This window comes from Aspergillus affinis (genome assembly GCF_023601865.1).
Source record: "Aspergillus affinis strain CMG 70 chromosome Unknown NODE_149_length_78915_cov_91_513572, whole genome shotgun sequence".
Taxonomy (NCBI): Eukaryota; Fungi; Ascomycota; class Eurotiomycetes; order Eurotiales; family Aspergillaceae; genus Aspergillus; species Aspergillus affinis.
Window position 1 is genome coordinate 15,017 of NW_026515930.1, and position 15,592 is coordinate 30,608.

A 15,592-nucleotide genomic window follows, 5' to 3' on the forward strand; every position below is an offset into this window, starting at 1 on the left:
GAGATTGCCTGGTGCTAACAGGCTAGAAGGGCCTAGGAGTGGAGGACAATTCGCCCAAGCTACTGGTGGGTGTTTCGGAGGAATGCTGGCAATGTAACCCTCGAGGCTGGGCATCTTTACCCCAATCGTGCACGCGGGTGGCTCTTGTGCATTTCGATATTGCGGTTAATATCTTATTTTTATGCAATTGATCTGGCAGCGTCGACTTCACCGGCCGAGTCATGGTTGCGCGGTTTTTCCCTCCGCCCGTGGATATCATTACTATCATGGACTGATCCTTCACGTCCGTGACCAACAGGGTCCCCAATTCCCGCGCTGATCGTCAGGATGGGAAGAGCGATCGTCCCCTTCCTTTGGGGAGGAATTTCAGATCATCAGATATAAGGGGGGCTTTCCACCCTCCACCAGTTCATCGTGCTTCAGATCAGGATCGTACTCGATCCGCTGGAGCGTGTTCTCTCCTTGGGCGCATGGACACGTAGAAGGAATCAGGAGATGGTTGCGTCGCCGAAGCCCGGAGCCCTAGCTCTGCTCGCCTAGCTAGAGTCATTAGGCTGAATAGTATCGCTGGCGAGATGCTAATGACCGCCGGCGTCCCACAGGATCCGAACAATCCAGAATTAGGGCTTCGCCTGGAGATATTGCCGAATTCCGACCCTTGCAGTGGACGCTAGAGTGCTAGACGTCTGTAGCCCTGGCCTTTCGCATGCCGGGCTTAACGGTGCTCTCTCTCTCTCTCTCTCTCTCTCTGTTGAACTTAATCCTGCGCAGCAGCAGTCCGCTTGATGATTTGATACCTCCTAATCTCCCATTTCTCCGCCATTGGGTGGGGATTTCGCCTCGTGCTAGCTAGAGTAGTCAGTCAACAGTCCCTACTACTGTACTAGTTTGTAGTTATATTTTTGCTTAACGGCCAGACCGGATCGATGGCCATTCTTTTGTAGTCGGGTCCGGAGTTGCTCTGCTCTCATAAAAGCTGACTCGAACCACTGTTTCCTTTCCCTCCCCCTTCCTCCTTTTCTTGTCTGGCGATCAGTTCCTTTTCCCGTCTCTCCCCTTGCTTTCCTTTTTTTCGTCTGTCTTCCTGCGGTTGTGTTTCATCCTCGTGGAGGATCCGACCCAGTATGCGTTTCAGCGTCCTCGTCGCGTCTGCGCTGGCGGCTCTCTCGCCGGCGACTGCCTCGCTCATCGACAAGTGGGATTTCCTGGCCGGTAAGGCCCTGGTTAACCAGGTGTCGTATCACTTCTCCAACCCAGAGGCCAGTCTCAGCTGCACGCCTCTGACCGCCACCGTGCGCAGGGAATGGTGAGGGCTTCCGGAAATTTTCATCCTCGCTCTCCCTAGCCCCGGGATTTTACGAGCCGAAGCTAATGCAGCCCTTTCTGCAGGGGTTCGTTGAGCAAGCACGAGCGTCGCAAGTACATTGAAGCGGTGCAGTGCCTCATCTCCAAGCCGTCGCAGTCCGATCCCGACTTTGCTCCGGGGGCTCGCACGCGGTTCGATGACTTCGTGGCGGTGCATATCAACCAGACCATGTACATTCACATGACGGTGGGTTCCCTTGCCCTTCGTCCGTGTCCCGTCGCCTCCACTAATTTAGATCAATCAGGGTAACTTCCTCACCTGGCATCGGTACTTCACCTGGGCCTACGAGCGCGCGCTGCGGGAGGAATGTGGCTACAAGGGCTCGCAGCCTTACTGGGCCTGGAACAAGTACGCCGCCGACCCGTTGAACTCGCCCATCTTCGACGGCTCCGACACCAGCATGTCGGGTGACGGCGCCTACGTGCCTCACAACGGTCCCCAGGTGCTCCAGGGTCTGACCCTGCCTCCCGCCAACGGCGGCGGCTGCGTGAAAGAGGGCCCCTTCAAGAAGTATGTCCTTCCTGCCTGCGTTCACCAATCCCCATGGACCGATGGCGCTAACAATACCAGCTTCACGGTCAACCTGGGCCCTGTTCTTCCCAGTCTGAACGTCACCAAGGGTCAGAACGGCACCGGTCTGAACTACAACCCGCGCTGTCTGCGTCGCGACATCTCCAAGTACTCGGCCAACTGGACCACGACGGAGATCATCAGCGACCTGATCCTGGACCACGACAACATCTGGACCTTCCAGAACCGCCTGCAGGGCGATGCTGCTACCGGCTACGTCGGTATCCACAGCGGCGGTCACTACACCATCGGTGGCGACCCGGGTGGTGTACGTTTCCCTCTCCCACGCTTCTGACCCTCCAACATGACGGAGAATGCTGACCATCGCACAGGATCTCTACACCTCTCCCGGTGACCCTGCCTTCTACCTGCACCACTCGGCTATTGATCGTGTTTTCTGGACCTGGCAGAACTTGGACCCTCGCAACCGCACGTACGTGGTCAAGGGTCCCTCGATCCTGCCGGGCTTCGGCGATCCCACCGGCAACGACACTACGCTGGACACCGTCGTTGATATGCCCACGCTGGCGCCTCGCCGGACTATTCGAGAGCTACTGGATACGACCGGTGGTCCTTTCTGCTATGTGTACCTGTAGATTATAGGGGGTTGTGTAATGTCTGGTTCAATATGTACATTTGTATGCTCGAGGGAGCGGACTTATAGATAGACATTTTAATATTCATGGATAATATTATAGAAGCTATTCAAATGGTATTTAATATTACTAGATATGTCATTGTACTCGCAGAAGCAGGTAATTTAATATGTATCTCCCAACTTATGTGCAATGGGGACACGTCGACGGAATCTACTCAACCCCGATATATATCGTGAACATCGATGGACAACAGCTTCTAGATGTGTAGAAATGTTGAATGGCCCGTGTTGTAAAGATAGCAGACCCTAATCAGGTCAACCTAGTGATCTTGTCTTCGATATCTATGCTTTTATGTTGTTGTTGTTGATGTTATTCCTTTCTTGGACTCTTTTCTCCGGGCGCAGAATGACACCTGTAGATTCAGGCATCCTTAACAGGTCAGCCAGTAAGCTAACCTGATTGGGAAGTCCGCACAAGGCTGAGTCATCCTCCGCATAAACATTCATCAAGTTCATCATAAGTTCATCATTTCGAGAAGCAAAACCAGTTCCTTCTCCCACCATCGACACCATCGACACATCTCGCTCGGTCTGATCGCCTTACTCTACTAGCACCGAGACCAGGTCTACCAGACATGAGAACCAACGCATGAATGCCTACCATGATTGACAGTCCGTCACGTCAGAACTGGACCGAATGTTCACTATCTTCCCGTGGCTCGAGAGGAGTCCGAATTGAGTTGACTACGATGAATTCGATCTATAGACCGTCGTCATATCATCGCCGTACGTATATGCCTGACACATATCATATACAACACACCACACCTTACCTATACGGAATGTCGCAGGACGCAGCCAGTGACAAACCCCGTCCACCTGCCTTCTCGCCGACCAGAACCTGCCATCGGAAGTATAGGTACCCAGGATCCCCAGGACACTCCTACACCGGCAACTGGACGCTGCCGAAAACTCGCGATTGCCGCCAAAACTCCAGTCCGGCGCGGAAGGATAGTAAACCGTGGGTAGCCCTGTATTCCAATCCCGTCAGTCAGTCTTCTTGACGGTCGCGAGGCGGAGGATCCGCGGCGGTAATAAGGACAAGGCATACACGGCGGCTATGAACAATCCGCCCATGACAAATGTCAGAAAGCTCATATAGAGGAGGCCCATGAGAAACATGATGGGGATATCGAAAGCGAGGAAGAAGGCCGAGAGGAAGTCGCAGATGGCTCGGATTAGCGGGTGAATGGTTTTCTCTCGAGCCAGAGACGTGCCGTCAACGACGGACCAGATGACGGGGAGGAGGTACTGCGTGTCGACGCATCAGCATTTCTTCTCCAACGTGGAGTCGGATACAGCGATGCTCTTGGGCGGAGGGGGTTTCCTACCGGGAGCGTGTAAGGACTTGCGTGATGCATGACGAGAAAGATGAGGCCTAGAAAGCACGAGGCTAGGGCGGCTAGTCGAAGCAACTGAGCCTGGCGGCGGTACTCCTCCCCAAAGTCTTCAGGGTATAACCACGACATGATATGAGGGTTTATCTTCTCACAAGAATGGGTAAAAATATGGGGGAAGGATGAAGATGAAATGACGCTGGGCGACCGTCAAGAGTGATGACGGGCAGTGATCAGAATGAAAGCGCCTTGCGAACCGAGCGCGAGGCTGGCCCCCACCGAGAGCTTCCCCTTGGCATTTGGCCGCAGTCAAATTTGAAGGGCGTTTCTTTGTTTGATGAGTCGATCCCTGTTTCATCACCCCGGCGTTTATTTGGCGTTACGTTGATTGCCTAGCGGTGCTATTGCCGATCGTGAGCTGAGAACGCTTACGATGTATACTTCCAAGTCTTGGACGTTCGAAAAGGCCATGTCTAATATTCATGCCCTCACACATTTAAACCAGGCCATGAAGGGTATTGATTCTCCAGCAATACGCGCTGCGCAATCTCTATCGATACAAAATTAATGTGAGTATAAGTCCCGACCTTTCGGATCGCTATGAATGAACTAGAAACTTTTCTTCCTTTTGGTATGTTGACTGCTCCAGCACACGGTGAAGCCGATGAGACAATCTAGAAATACCGAAGGATCGAGTGTCGACAGGCCTTTCAAGATATCACATCGAGCTCCAGACTCCAGATGCCGATGTCAGAGCCACCTCCATGACCGGGCCCTGGTAGACCTTCCTTGCTCGCAAAACATAGTAAAGGATGGCCAGAATGACCACACCGACCGTTCCGACCACACTGAAGTTCATGTTCTCCTTGTTGACAGGAATCTCGGTCGGCCAAAAACTGAAAAAAACAACGATGATCATATAGATGACTGCGAATGTGTTGATTAGAACGCCGAGAACCCCCGGCACATGGAAGGGACCCCAGACGAGCTTGGCGCCGGGCACATTCACGGTCTCATCGGCCGAGTCGTTGACTCTGGCGATAGCACTCGTACAGCGGCGGTAGAGCAGAAGAGATCCGACGGTGAGATAGGAAAGGTAGAGGCCTGATACGGCCATGGAGAGAACGCCGTTGAGCGCGACCGCAGAGCCGATGTTGATTAGGCCTAACAGTGAGCAGACCGTCATAGTTAAGAGAATCGAGTAGGTGGGAAGGCAGGTTTTTGTCGATACCTAACACATCCATGTCAGTAGGTCATGGATAGGGGTCACTCTTGACAGCCAGGGAGGAAGAAATGATAGAACAAGAATCAAAGTCACCAAGGACCTACCCGACTCCAAATACGCCACCCGGGAATGCCACGGTCCCGGGCGAAGGACCAGAACTGCCGCGAAGTGGCCGCCAGCATGCCGATCACTGAACAGACGGCGATAATCAAGAGTATCGAGGACATGCCAACCGCCCCCGAGACCGAATCCGTGGCTTGGTAGAAGATTTCCATGAACGGGAAGCCCGTAGTAGACGCTAGGGCACTCTCCACGTCCCCCATGCAGAACAACATGGCAAGCAACATGCTGAATCCTAGCGTGCCGTTGATGAGCACGCTTAGAAGAATAGCCCTGGGGATGACAACCGAAGCGTTGCTGACTTCCTCGGCCATCTGCTATCTGTTAGTGCGATCGACATCGAGGCAGCACTGGAACACATACATGGACCGCTGCATCACCACCGGCAAACGAGAAAACACAGCCCGTCATGCCAACGAAGAATGATATGCCATCCGCCGGGAGATTCCCTCCGTTAGAGAACTCTTTGAAGACTTCTCTTGCCGATTTGTGATCAGCCATGTACGTCAAAGGGATCAGCACCCCGAAGAATCCCAGGATGTGAACGACGAGTACTAAGGTCTCCAGTCGGGGCAGAAGCTTTCCTCCGGCAAGATTGATTCCCAAAGCCAATGCCACCGCTGCCCAAAGAATTAATGTGCCGTGCCATGCCTCCGGACTGTACTTTTCATAAGCCATGATAGCCACCCCTTGGATCTCGGTGCCACAAAGATACGATGCCGAAGCAAAGGCTGCCTGCCAACCGATGACGGTAAGCCATCCTACAGCGTACATCCGTGAGCTCAATCCCTTTATGATCATGGGCAATGTCAAAGCTTACCCGTCATGTAACTCAGGAACTTCATCATGTGTGCCGGGGCTAACATGGCACACCAGTGGTATTGACCGCCTGATGTTGGAGCCCTAAAATGTTGTTAACATTGATTCAGGCAAAACTATGCGAATCACTCACATCGAGGCCATCTCTGCAATGATGACGAAACAGCATGCTGTTCCGATCCAAACGAGAATGTAAGAGTACACTGCCCCAGCCGATCCGCCACTGTGCCCAGATTAGTGGTTATCACAATCGGAAGAACTGGAAAGAACCGACTTCTGTAGAGGAATTGTGAACGTCCTGCAGTGGGCTGTTAGTACCGTAGCTTTTGTCAATCCAATGTGAGTTCCTACCCTAGAAGACCCTCCCATGTGGCAAGAATAGTGCAGCTGAAGCCGAGAATAGATAGAATCCCAAAGGTTCGCTATCGCTCATGAAGCAGCCTCATCAGCAAACTGCTCGGCGATCGCAGAAAGAATGTCGATCGCAGCACTCACCTTTAACACGGGCTTCTTCCCTAGGCGAACTAACTCGTGATGGTCGCGATCCTTAGACCCGAACGCTGGCACCTCCCGACTCACGGATGGCCCTTTCAATTCATACGAGGCCATGGCAACGACTGCGAGAAAAAGCAACGTTGAGCGAGGGTTGCACACGGCAGGCAGTTGAGTGAGCAAGGAGGTCGATCAACGCGACCGAAGAAATTCTGCGACATGGACTTAATACGTAGTGGCAGTCACGTCGTTTCGGAGAATTTTCTGTTCGAGTAACGACCGGCCGAGGGTAGCCATGCGACTAGGGAGGGCACCCTTGCAGCTCTATGCTCCGAGAATTTCCAGATGGTTACATTTAACGCGAAACTACCCAGTGGGAGTCGGCACGGTGGAGAAATCTTAGCTGTTTAATCGCTCTTTCTTGCGTCCCACCTGGTCTTCCTCGCCACGCTACCGAGTACACAGTAGCTACCGGGAATCTCATCGGCGTTGTCTGATCAAGCACCAAATGAGAGGCTTGATGAGCTGGGCCCCCATGCCAAGGGTAAGGGCGATAGGTGTCATTGGCACCTGGCTCAAGAGTGAGAGTGTTATCACGCTCGTGCCGACGATCCCTCGCCGCCGGCGCGCATGGGCCGGGTCACGAACCAGGATCTTCCCGTCCGCCGTCGCACTAAAAAGGGTCCGTCGTGTCTAGTGGATGCAGGGTAAAGGACTCAATGCCCTGTCAGATCCTTGTTCCCTCCAGCGAATGTGAAGGGTGCTCGCCGTGGGGAGAACAGGGTGTGAGGGGGCGGACATTGGGCGGCGCAGCTCTCTCACGCCGCCATTCGAGGAGATAATCAAACGAAAACCAGCCAACGGACCAGGACGTTCAGTCGGAGACCTGTCTCGCTTCCCTGTCACTTGGCGCATGGCGTAATTTAAAAAAAAAAAACAAAAAAACGAAGCGCGAGAATCCTCGAAAGAGGGGGCGTGAGATCGAGAAAGTACGCCCGAGGCTGGCTGGGCGATATGTGTAGTCAGGGGCATCTGGGCAGCTCTGCAGACCGCAACATGTCTCCAGATGCTGCTGCAGCGACCCAGCATTGCCCTTCATGGGACGATTTGCAGATGGAAGCAGAAATCCGACAGTGAACGCCTCGACGTGGGCGCTTCTGACAGCGGCCATTCTCAGCGTTTTGTCGCGGTTGATTAGCAAGTATCGGATCGTCCATCGGTTCACGAGCGATGACTACCTGATAATCGTCTCGTTGGTATGGGTCTATCTGCTTGGTCCCTGAGAATCCTCCCGAAACTCCATTAATGACCGGTTCAGATCTTCTGCTCCGCCCAGTCGGTCGCAGTCTCCATGGCCGTGGCAAATGGATATGGAGACCGCTTCGACGAGATTTCCGAGGAGCGATTTGATGCCGTTATGAAGGTTTGTCGCTTCTCATCCTTGTTCTATCTTCAGGTCAATCCTGGCTCTAACAGGTGCCGGTAAAATGACAGGCCCAATACTCGGCGACCATCCTCTATGTCGCTAGCCTATACACATCAAAGCTATCGCTGTGTCTTTTCATCCGGAACCTCTCGCCCAAGCCGCGTGATCACCTGTTTTCGAATACCGTCCAGATATTAACGGCGGCATGGGCGGTCACTGCGCTATTTGCGACGGCCTTTCAATGCCAGCCTCCTCGGACATGGGATTACCGACAAGGGAATTGCATTAACATGGTAAGCCATCGTGGGCAAGATGAGGGGATATACTGCTCACTGCGCTATTCGGACAGGTTGCCTGGCATTACTTCTTTTGCGGTTCAAATTTAGTCACCGATCTGTCTATCATCCTCCAGGCTTTGTTTCTAGTAGTGCGACTTCACGCGCCCGTGAAAAAGCGGTTTTTATTCGCCAGTATCTTCCTAACTCGTGTGCTGTATGAAATCGTCCCTTCCTTGGAGAGTATTAGGCAGACACCGTTCTAACGACCAAGCTTGCGGCTAGGGTGATCGGTTCCATTATCGCCGAGCTGGTTCTCATTCAAGACGTCGCAACGCTACCCGACCCGACTTACGATTACTGCTTCAACACCGTCGCTATGGAGGTTGTTCAATGCATGAGCATTACTACTGCGTGTTGGGGACAGCTGAAACCCTTCCTCAACCAGATGAAATCCAACGGCATGCGCATTCCCGGTGCCGAATATCAATCCACATACGGCAAATACTCGAATTCACGCTCGCAACGGACCGAACACACGACAGGATCTGGCGACGCTCACGACCTGGTTCCCATTCCTCCCGGACAGGGGAATCAGACAACTATTTCTACCTCGCCCGCATGGGACGCGGCCAGTCAGTCGAGTCAGGTTGGAATGATTCGCGAAACAAGAACTTGGGTGGTGACAGATTCGCCACGGAGTGATAGCTTCTGAGCTCCAGGAACGCACATTGATGCTGATATCGGTGGACCTGTGATCTATAGAGAATACGGTCCCGGAAGCAACGCGATATCCAACCAAATAATTTGATTCTGAAGATTATATACAAAAGGATGGGCCAGACAAGCTTATATTTGCTAGATACCGCGGGTATTTTAGGTCGGCTTCACCCAGATCCCGGCAAAGCGAGGCTCATTTCCATCATTGTAGGAACTCAAGGTCCGCAGGACGTAACCCTGGCTCTTGTACTTGTCGAACTCTGCTTGAAACGTCGGCGAATCCAGTGCGTGGCGAGCTACCCACGGACCCGAGGCAGTCTTGTCGAAAACAGCCGAGTAATATACGTCTCCATCGACCTGATAACCAGAGACTTGGACCAGCCTGTACCCCTTCTGCACGTACTCATCAAAGGTAGTCTGATATTGCAACGCGGTCAAGTTGCCCCTCGACACCCACTCCGTCTGGTCGTCTTTCTTCTCCCATACCGCAGCATACCGAGCCTCGTGCTTTGCCTCGTATCCGCTCACATGAATCATTTGATATCCTGCCTCGACGTACTCATCGAAGTACTTCTGCATCCACTCGGCAGACATGCCATGTCTAGAGATCCAGGGTCCAACGGGACCCTTGTCCCAGATTGCAGCGTAGTACTCTTTCCCCTTGACGTTGTACCCGTTCACCTGGACGACATGGTATCCCTGATCGAGATATTCCGTGAACCGTTGGTGGTATTGCTCCGATGTCATGCCTGAATGCGACCGCCAGGCAATGGTGGGTCTTTTCTCAAAGATCACAGCAAAGGCTGGCTCTTTGTTCTTCTCGTATCCGTCGACAGAGTTAAGTTGGTAGCCTTGGTCGACCATTTCGTCGAACTTGGCTTGGTATGCAGAGGTGGATAAACCATAGTAAGCGCGCCATGAGCTGGCGTGAACGCACACGGCGAACGCCAGGGTGAGAAGAGCCCAGCACAACTTCATGGGAGACTCTTTGCGGTTGAGATGGGAGTGGGGAGAGTATGACAACTGAGAGTAGTAAAGATCGCTGGAGATATTCGTCCTGACCCCAGTTCAACGAGGTGGTATTTATTCTGGGCTCGCTGTATAGATTCGTGCCTGACCAAGATGGCGGTATTCCGCGAACACGAGAGCCTCTTTTCATTCTCGTATACACCGAAGGGGGCCACGTCTGTCAGTGGTTCGTTGGAAATCAAGATCGACAAGCGGCTCGTATTTCGAAATGTACGGGCGAAAATGTCGAATAAATCGAGATCAGGTCTTGGCCCCAGGAACGCTCGTGAATTGATACCGAATCTGGAGATCAGTAGGGGCCAAGTTGGATCTGGGCTAAAAATAACCATTTGCTAGGTGCGAACAGTGCTGTTGGATTTTAACCGTCTTATAATTTATACTATACACATCTGATCATAAGCAAGGAAGAAAAACCGATACGCAACGATCAAAAAAGCAAAGAAGGTATAAGTCCTATAAATCCTCCCGTTAAATGCACACTCCATCCTCTAGGTACATGACAAACACAACCTGTCTCCTGCAATGTCGCTGATCATTATCACATACGTAATGCCAACCTCGCAGAGGCGTAGAACGTTTTCCAGTCATGAATGACAATCGACTTGAACACCTTCAATTAGTGCTTAAAAAGAAGCAACACGAGTAAACCCAAAGGCCTTTCACGTCTCGGAAGAGGCTGAGTGAGCTGAGAGTGTCGATCTAAGGTCTAAACAAAAACCAAGCGGCAGCCACATCGTGAATTGCCCAGAATGATCGACAGCTACGATACGAACCCTGATATCATAATCTGAGTGATATGTCTACCATAATACGATGTTTACTTCTTTAGGAATTCGTTCGCGACGCTAGATGCTTCTGATAGAGCGTTCATATGCATTCGAGAATAACAGATCGTCGATATAGATAGAAATGGGAATGTATTGGTCCGGGAATACTCAGGCATCGAGGACACCAGCAAAGACATAAATAGTAGCCCCGATGCCCTCTCAAGGTCTTCGTACAATATCCATTATCGATAATTTCAATCAAACCGACAACGCAATCTCCCAGCCTGTGACCAAGTTCAAGTTCAATCAGCATACAAAATGAAGCTGTCTGCAATTTACGCCACCGCCATCTTTGCCCTCTCGGCTTACAGTGCGGCTGTAGATTCTGAACATCAGACACACACTCTGCAAGCGCGTGCCTGCAACATTGACGATGTCTGCCTTGGAACTGGTGGAGGAGACCTGTGCAATGATCGCGTATGATACCAGAGAGGTAGTTTTCAAGGCACTGCTAACCCGTCTACAGTGCAAGAAATGCAAGGGCGACAGCGGCTACTATAAGAAAGGTGAATGCGGCGGATTGGGCTGGCAGTGAGTCCCTGTTTGCGGCTTACACAAGAGCGCCTGCTGACACTAGATTCTAGACGCTGCTACTGCTACTACTCCTAGGAGGAGTTCTGCAGGGCTAGCCTCCGACGAAAGAGAGACTGTGTTCGGGGGCTTGCTGTTCTTGGGAATGAGGCTTATTTGTCATTCCATTGGTTCTGGCTTATATGAAATTACTTGATGGCATCATTCGCTCGTTAGATTTCAATGCAACATATGATTTTATCAAATAGAAGAGGATTATTATATTCTGTGGGACACTGATGAGTGCTCATTAGCACTACTAAGAAACAAACCATTATAATAGCTGGCTACGTCAAGACAAGCAACAGAGACTCTTACAAACGAAGGGACCAGGAAGATACCACCTGCCTTTGCTTCCGGCCCTTAGTTAGTGGGCAAGCCTTTTTTTTTATAGAGCTCCGGACTTATCCATTTTTCATCGTGTCACGCTCTTTAGTTAACATTGGACTTGAATTCGGACGAGTCCATCCTAGCCTTACCTTTTACATTTTCACTCTCTTATTATCTGGCGGATGTTATTTGATGTTTGTTTGAATCCCTCGATGTACGTCAGATACGCGAAGAGTCTCAGCTACTCCCAGAAAGCCAGATGGAATAATTGAATCACGATATTCAATATATGTACACCCTAGGCGTTGCTGGAGCTTTTTCATCTACACCTCGCTATTCCAGATATACAATGAGAATGCATAGCAGTTACAGATCCACAATAATCCACGCAGACTGTCGCATTGCCAATCTTCAAGAGGGACGGGCAAACTGGAAATCTGTGCTATTGACACGAGCTGGTAGGGAGCCTGTTTTCTCCCGCTCGACGCCGGTCTACTATAACGTGGGAATATGAAACACATGATCGAGAGGGTCTGCCTGCATTGGAAGAACGGTTAGTATCATGAAATGAACGGAAGCTGGCTGATAGCTTCGCATTAATAAGAAAACCCTCGCAAAACAGAATGAGACCTCCAGTAAGCCGGGTTTCACTGCTATTCCTCAAACCCTTGGATTCTGCGTCCAAGAATTGACAAAAAATCCAACCCACTAGGCTTTCACGACCGGTAATAGGGGTCGAGCCTAGCCTGAAGGCAGTGGAGGACTTAATTATGATGGGCGTATCGCATCTTCACTCATCAGAAGCCACCGGGAAGATAGCAGCATACGCGAAGATCGAGTACCTAGAGGTGAGCGAGACAAGCATGTGTAACTATGTTAGAACTCAGTCGACAGTTGCTCCTTCATTTCATTATTATTGAACAGTTAGGGCCCCCGGGATTGCGCTTGTGGCTTTGCCCCCGATCCCGTTCGGAGTAAGACGTTTGCTTATCATAGCATTACACCGTAGTTACGGAGTAGGCATTGTTAATTTGTTATGCAGACAGGATCCACTGTTACCCCCACGGAAACTGGTTCGCACCAATTAATATCTCTTACGAGGTATTTCTCTGATTAAAAGTTGGCCCGACTGTTTGGATGCGTCATTCACAAACCCTAATACAGACCTGGTGGTTATTACTGTTCATATCCATTATCATTTATTAACTTATCATTCACACTTTCACAGTGAGCATACCCACCCCGACCTCAATATGTTTGATTATGATCAACGTAGTGGAAGCGAGTTAGTGAAAGGCGTTAGTGACAGAGTCAGGATTTAGTGCGTCCCTTTCCTGGGCTAATGCAGCTAGTTAGCTGGGCAAGGAACGGCGGAATGAAAAGCAATTTATCCTGCACACCAGTTCATTTAACTAGCATACTTGGTCAATAACTAATGAGCACGGAGTACACCGCCAGCGCACGACCAGAGCGCACCGAAAAATGGGTCAGTTTGTTCCTGACAGCGACTAACTAGTTCCAAGCAGCTTCATTGTTAGTTAGCACCAAATTTAATGCATATTAGCCGGGACGAGGGCTCTAGAGGTCGTGAAGAACGCCACCGTCAGGCTAACACACATTAAAGTTTCAGCAAGCAGGCCAATTCCCAGGGCATGATTGATAATTAATATTACAAATTTTAAGTAACTACCCCTATGTCTATGTCCGGCACAATTTACCATTCTCCGTCGGTAAGCCATCCTCCGTCTTGACCGTCCACCGGTCACTGCCCACGGCCGTAGCAGCCCAGAACACATCATAGGGATCCACTCTTCGCTTCAACTTCAACAGACGGTCATAATGATCCCCGTAGAACGACTGCTGGAAATTCGGTTCCATGCGATCGCTCTCGCCCAGGTACGACCCTGCTCCCGGGCTCACATCACGCCACCGCTGCATATGCGTATACGTGAAGCTGTGACGCGCCTCTTTGATCTCGGACACCGGCGAGTCGTCGTTCCAATTGACGCTGGACAACGCGTGCATGACGGCCTTGCGCCAGGCAGGGTTCACGGCGTTGTCGGGGTTCCCGCCGCGGGCGAGGGTCGGGGCCATGTTGAAGGAGATAAAGGTGAGGCCGGCCTCGGAGGAAGCGCGGATGGCGGAGAAAGTTTCATTCAGCTTGGACTCATCTTCCCAATTGACACGGGGGAACAGACGCGATCCTGTGGCGACATGGGTCTTTTCAACCACCTCCAGTGGGAATGAAGCGTTCCAGGCCTCGTAGAACGTGCGGAAATACTGCGTCTTGGGGGTGAACTGGATACCTAGGTCATGAAGACGCTTGAACCAGGGTGAGAGGAGGGCTTCAGTCTCGGCCACGGTCTTGTTGGGAGCAAAGAACGGCTGCATCAAGAAGGTGAACTCCCCGTTGGATGGGAGAATGAAGAAGTACGAATAGATTCCTGCGTCCGAATGTTCGATAAAAAGGTCTAGATACGCGCGGAATCCAGCCCAAAAGGTGTCGTGTGTCAAATTAGCTCCCGTGGACCAGGTGAAGGTCGACGAGGTGGCTGGAATAGTGGGAAAAGCCTTGACGGTGACGGAAGTGACGACGCCGAAGGTGCTGCCGCCGCCGCCACGGAGTGCCCAGAAGAGCTCTGTGTTTTCGGTGAAGGAGGCTGTCACGAATTGCCCGTCAGGAAGGACAACTTGCATAGACAGCACCTGGTCTGCTGCAAGGCCATGGATGGAACTAAGGGGGGAATGACCTCCTCCCAGCACGTAACCACCTGCTTGTTCGTTAGCGGAAATACTTCTCCTATACCAGTGTCCCGGGGCAATTACCGGCTACTCCGACAGTCTATACACGTCATTAGAGCTTGTTATATGCAGGCAAGGCGCAGAAGCTTACCTGTCCTTCACCACCGACAACCATTAGGCTGTAGTCATCAGCCGTCTTGTACAGCTCGTAGGCCTGTACACCAGCTCCCACCCGAAAGGCTGCCCCTGTCCAATTGGTTCCCGGGGCGCTGTACTCTGGGATATGTTCAATGCCCTTGAGGTGGTGTGTCCAGATGCTCAGCGCGCCGGCACCGCCAGATTTCCCCGAAAAGTCGTGGCCGGTATTCTTGACAACCAGGCGCACTCCCGTGTGGCGGGCAAAGTTAATGGCCAGCTGGATGTCCGCCACGCTGGAAACATTGACCGCGTAGGCTGGATATCCGCCCAGCGTACAATTGTCTGTAGGGTCCGTGGTTGGCTGGCAGGTCAGACCCTGATAGACGGGCGAGAGCATCTCAATGGGGTCATCGTTGCTAGAATTCTAGGTCAGAGATGACTCTGGTTCTCGCTGGGAGCAAGCCTTACTGAAAGTACGAGTCGGTCCACTGGTCTGTCAAAGACTCGCAGTCGGACGCATCATATCTTGGCCCGTTGTAACAGGACGAGGCCCGCGGCACAGAGGCAATGAGACCCCCGTCCGTCAGTTGGTCCATCAAATCCCAAGCCCGGGTTCCTGGCCAATTGCGATCGCCAGGGAATACCTTGCAACTCGATCTTACGGTCGCATTCTGATCCGAACGGAAGATTGCCGCCTCCGCCTCCTTCAGATGCTGCAGATCGCCCGGCCGCAGTGGGTGATTCTCAAAGTCAAAGGATGAGGCCGCAATCGCATCGACCACGAGGGCAGCCGTGATGACCAGAGCAGGAGTCTTCATGACGAACAGGATTTCACTACTCCGTATCAACTGGGGATCGCCGGTAAGGAGTAAATTATCCTTGTTTTGCCCCTCGACCAGGGTGTTGACGGGGAACTCGGGTTTTTTAGGCCAACCATCGTGGCCGGGG

At 51.9% G+C, this 15,592-nt stretch overlaps 7 protein-coding genes across 7 annotated transcripts; 3 read left to right on the forward strand and 4 right to left on the reverse strand.

The window, feature by feature from the left end:
- Window positions 1-1,124: 1,124 nt before the first annotated feature.
- Window positions 1,125-2,532, forward strand: KD926_002262 (tyrosinase family protein; the record flags this gene model as incomplete). Its single annotated transcript, XM_053094080.1, has 5 exons — window positions 1,125-1,306; window positions 1,390-1,552; window positions 1,611-1,876; window positions 1,937-2,204; window positions 2,269-2,532. The coding sequence occupies 5 exons, from the start codon at window positions 1,125-1,127 to the stop codon at window positions 2,530-2,532; spliced, it is 1,143 nt and encodes a 380-aa protein (XP_052951102.1).
- A 1,049-nt stretch (window positions 2,533-3,581) lies between these two features.
- On the reverse strand, window positions 3,582-4,063 carry KD926_002263 (uncharacterized protein; the record flags this gene model as incomplete). Its single annotated transcript, XM_053094081.1, has 2 exons — window positions 3,582-3,845; window positions 3,926-4,063. The coding sequence occupies 2 exons, from the start codon at window positions 4,061-4,063 to the stop codon at window positions 3,582-3,584; spliced, it is 402 nt and encodes a 133-aa protein (XP_052951103.1).
- Window positions 4,064-4,649: 586 nt separating this feature from the next.
- KD926_002264 (putative GABA permease) lies at window positions 4,650-6,704 on the reverse strand (the record flags this gene model as incomplete). The annotated part of the gene is made up of 8 exons (XM_053094082.1): window positions 4,650-5,162; window positions 5,261-5,590; window positions 5,640-6,037; window positions 6,097-6,179; window positions 6,229-6,318; window positions 6,370-6,393; window positions 6,447-6,517; window positions 6,591-6,704. 8 exons carry the CDS (start codon window positions 6,702-6,704, stop codon window positions 4,650-4,652), a joined length of 1,623 nt encoding a protein of 540 aa, XP_052951104.1.
- Window positions 6,705-7,684: 980 nt separating this feature from the next.
- KD926_002265 (uncharacterized protein) lies at window positions 7,685-9,003 on the forward strand (the record flags this gene model as incomplete). Its single annotated transcript, XM_053094083.1, has 5 exons — window positions 7,685-7,843; window positions 7,906-8,010; window positions 8,082-8,306; window positions 8,363-8,505; window positions 8,574-9,003. The coding sequence occupies 5 exons, from the start codon at window positions 7,685-7,687 to the stop codon at window positions 9,001-9,003; spliced, it is 1,062 nt and encodes a 353-aa protein (XP_052951105.1).
- A 161-nt stretch (window positions 9,004-9,164) lies between these two features.
- KD926_002266 (uncharacterized protein) lies at window positions 9,165-9,986 on the reverse strand (the record flags this gene model as incomplete). Its single annotated transcript, XM_053094085.1, has 1 exon — window positions 9,165-9,986. The coding sequence occupies one exon, from the start codon at window positions 9,984-9,986 to the stop codon at window positions 9,165-9,167; it is 822 nt and encodes a 273-aa protein (XP_052951106.1).
- A 1,136-nt stretch (window positions 9,987-11,122) lies between these two features.
- On the forward strand, window positions 11,123-11,473 carry KD926_002267 (uncharacterized protein; the record flags this gene model as incomplete). Its single annotated transcript, XM_053094086.1, has 3 exons — window positions 11,123-11,281; window positions 11,331-11,395; window positions 11,449-11,473. The coding sequence occupies 3 exons, from the start codon at window positions 11,123-11,125 to the stop codon at window positions 11,471-11,473; spliced, it is 249 nt and encodes an 82-aa protein (XP_052951107.1).
- Window positions 11,474-13,462: 1,989 nt separating this feature from the next.
- Window positions 13,463-15,462, reverse strand: KD926_002268 (FAD binding domain-containing protein; the record flags this gene model as incomplete). The annotated part of the gene is made up of 4 exons (XM_053094087.1): window positions 13,463-14,535; window positions 14,591-14,606; window positions 14,658-15,060; window positions 15,113-15,462. 4 exons carry the CDS (start codon window positions 15,460-15,462, stop codon window positions 13,463-13,465), a joined length of 1,842 nt encoding a protein of 613 aa, XP_052951108.1.
- Between the last annotated feature and the right edge of the window lie 130 nt (window positions 15,463-15,592).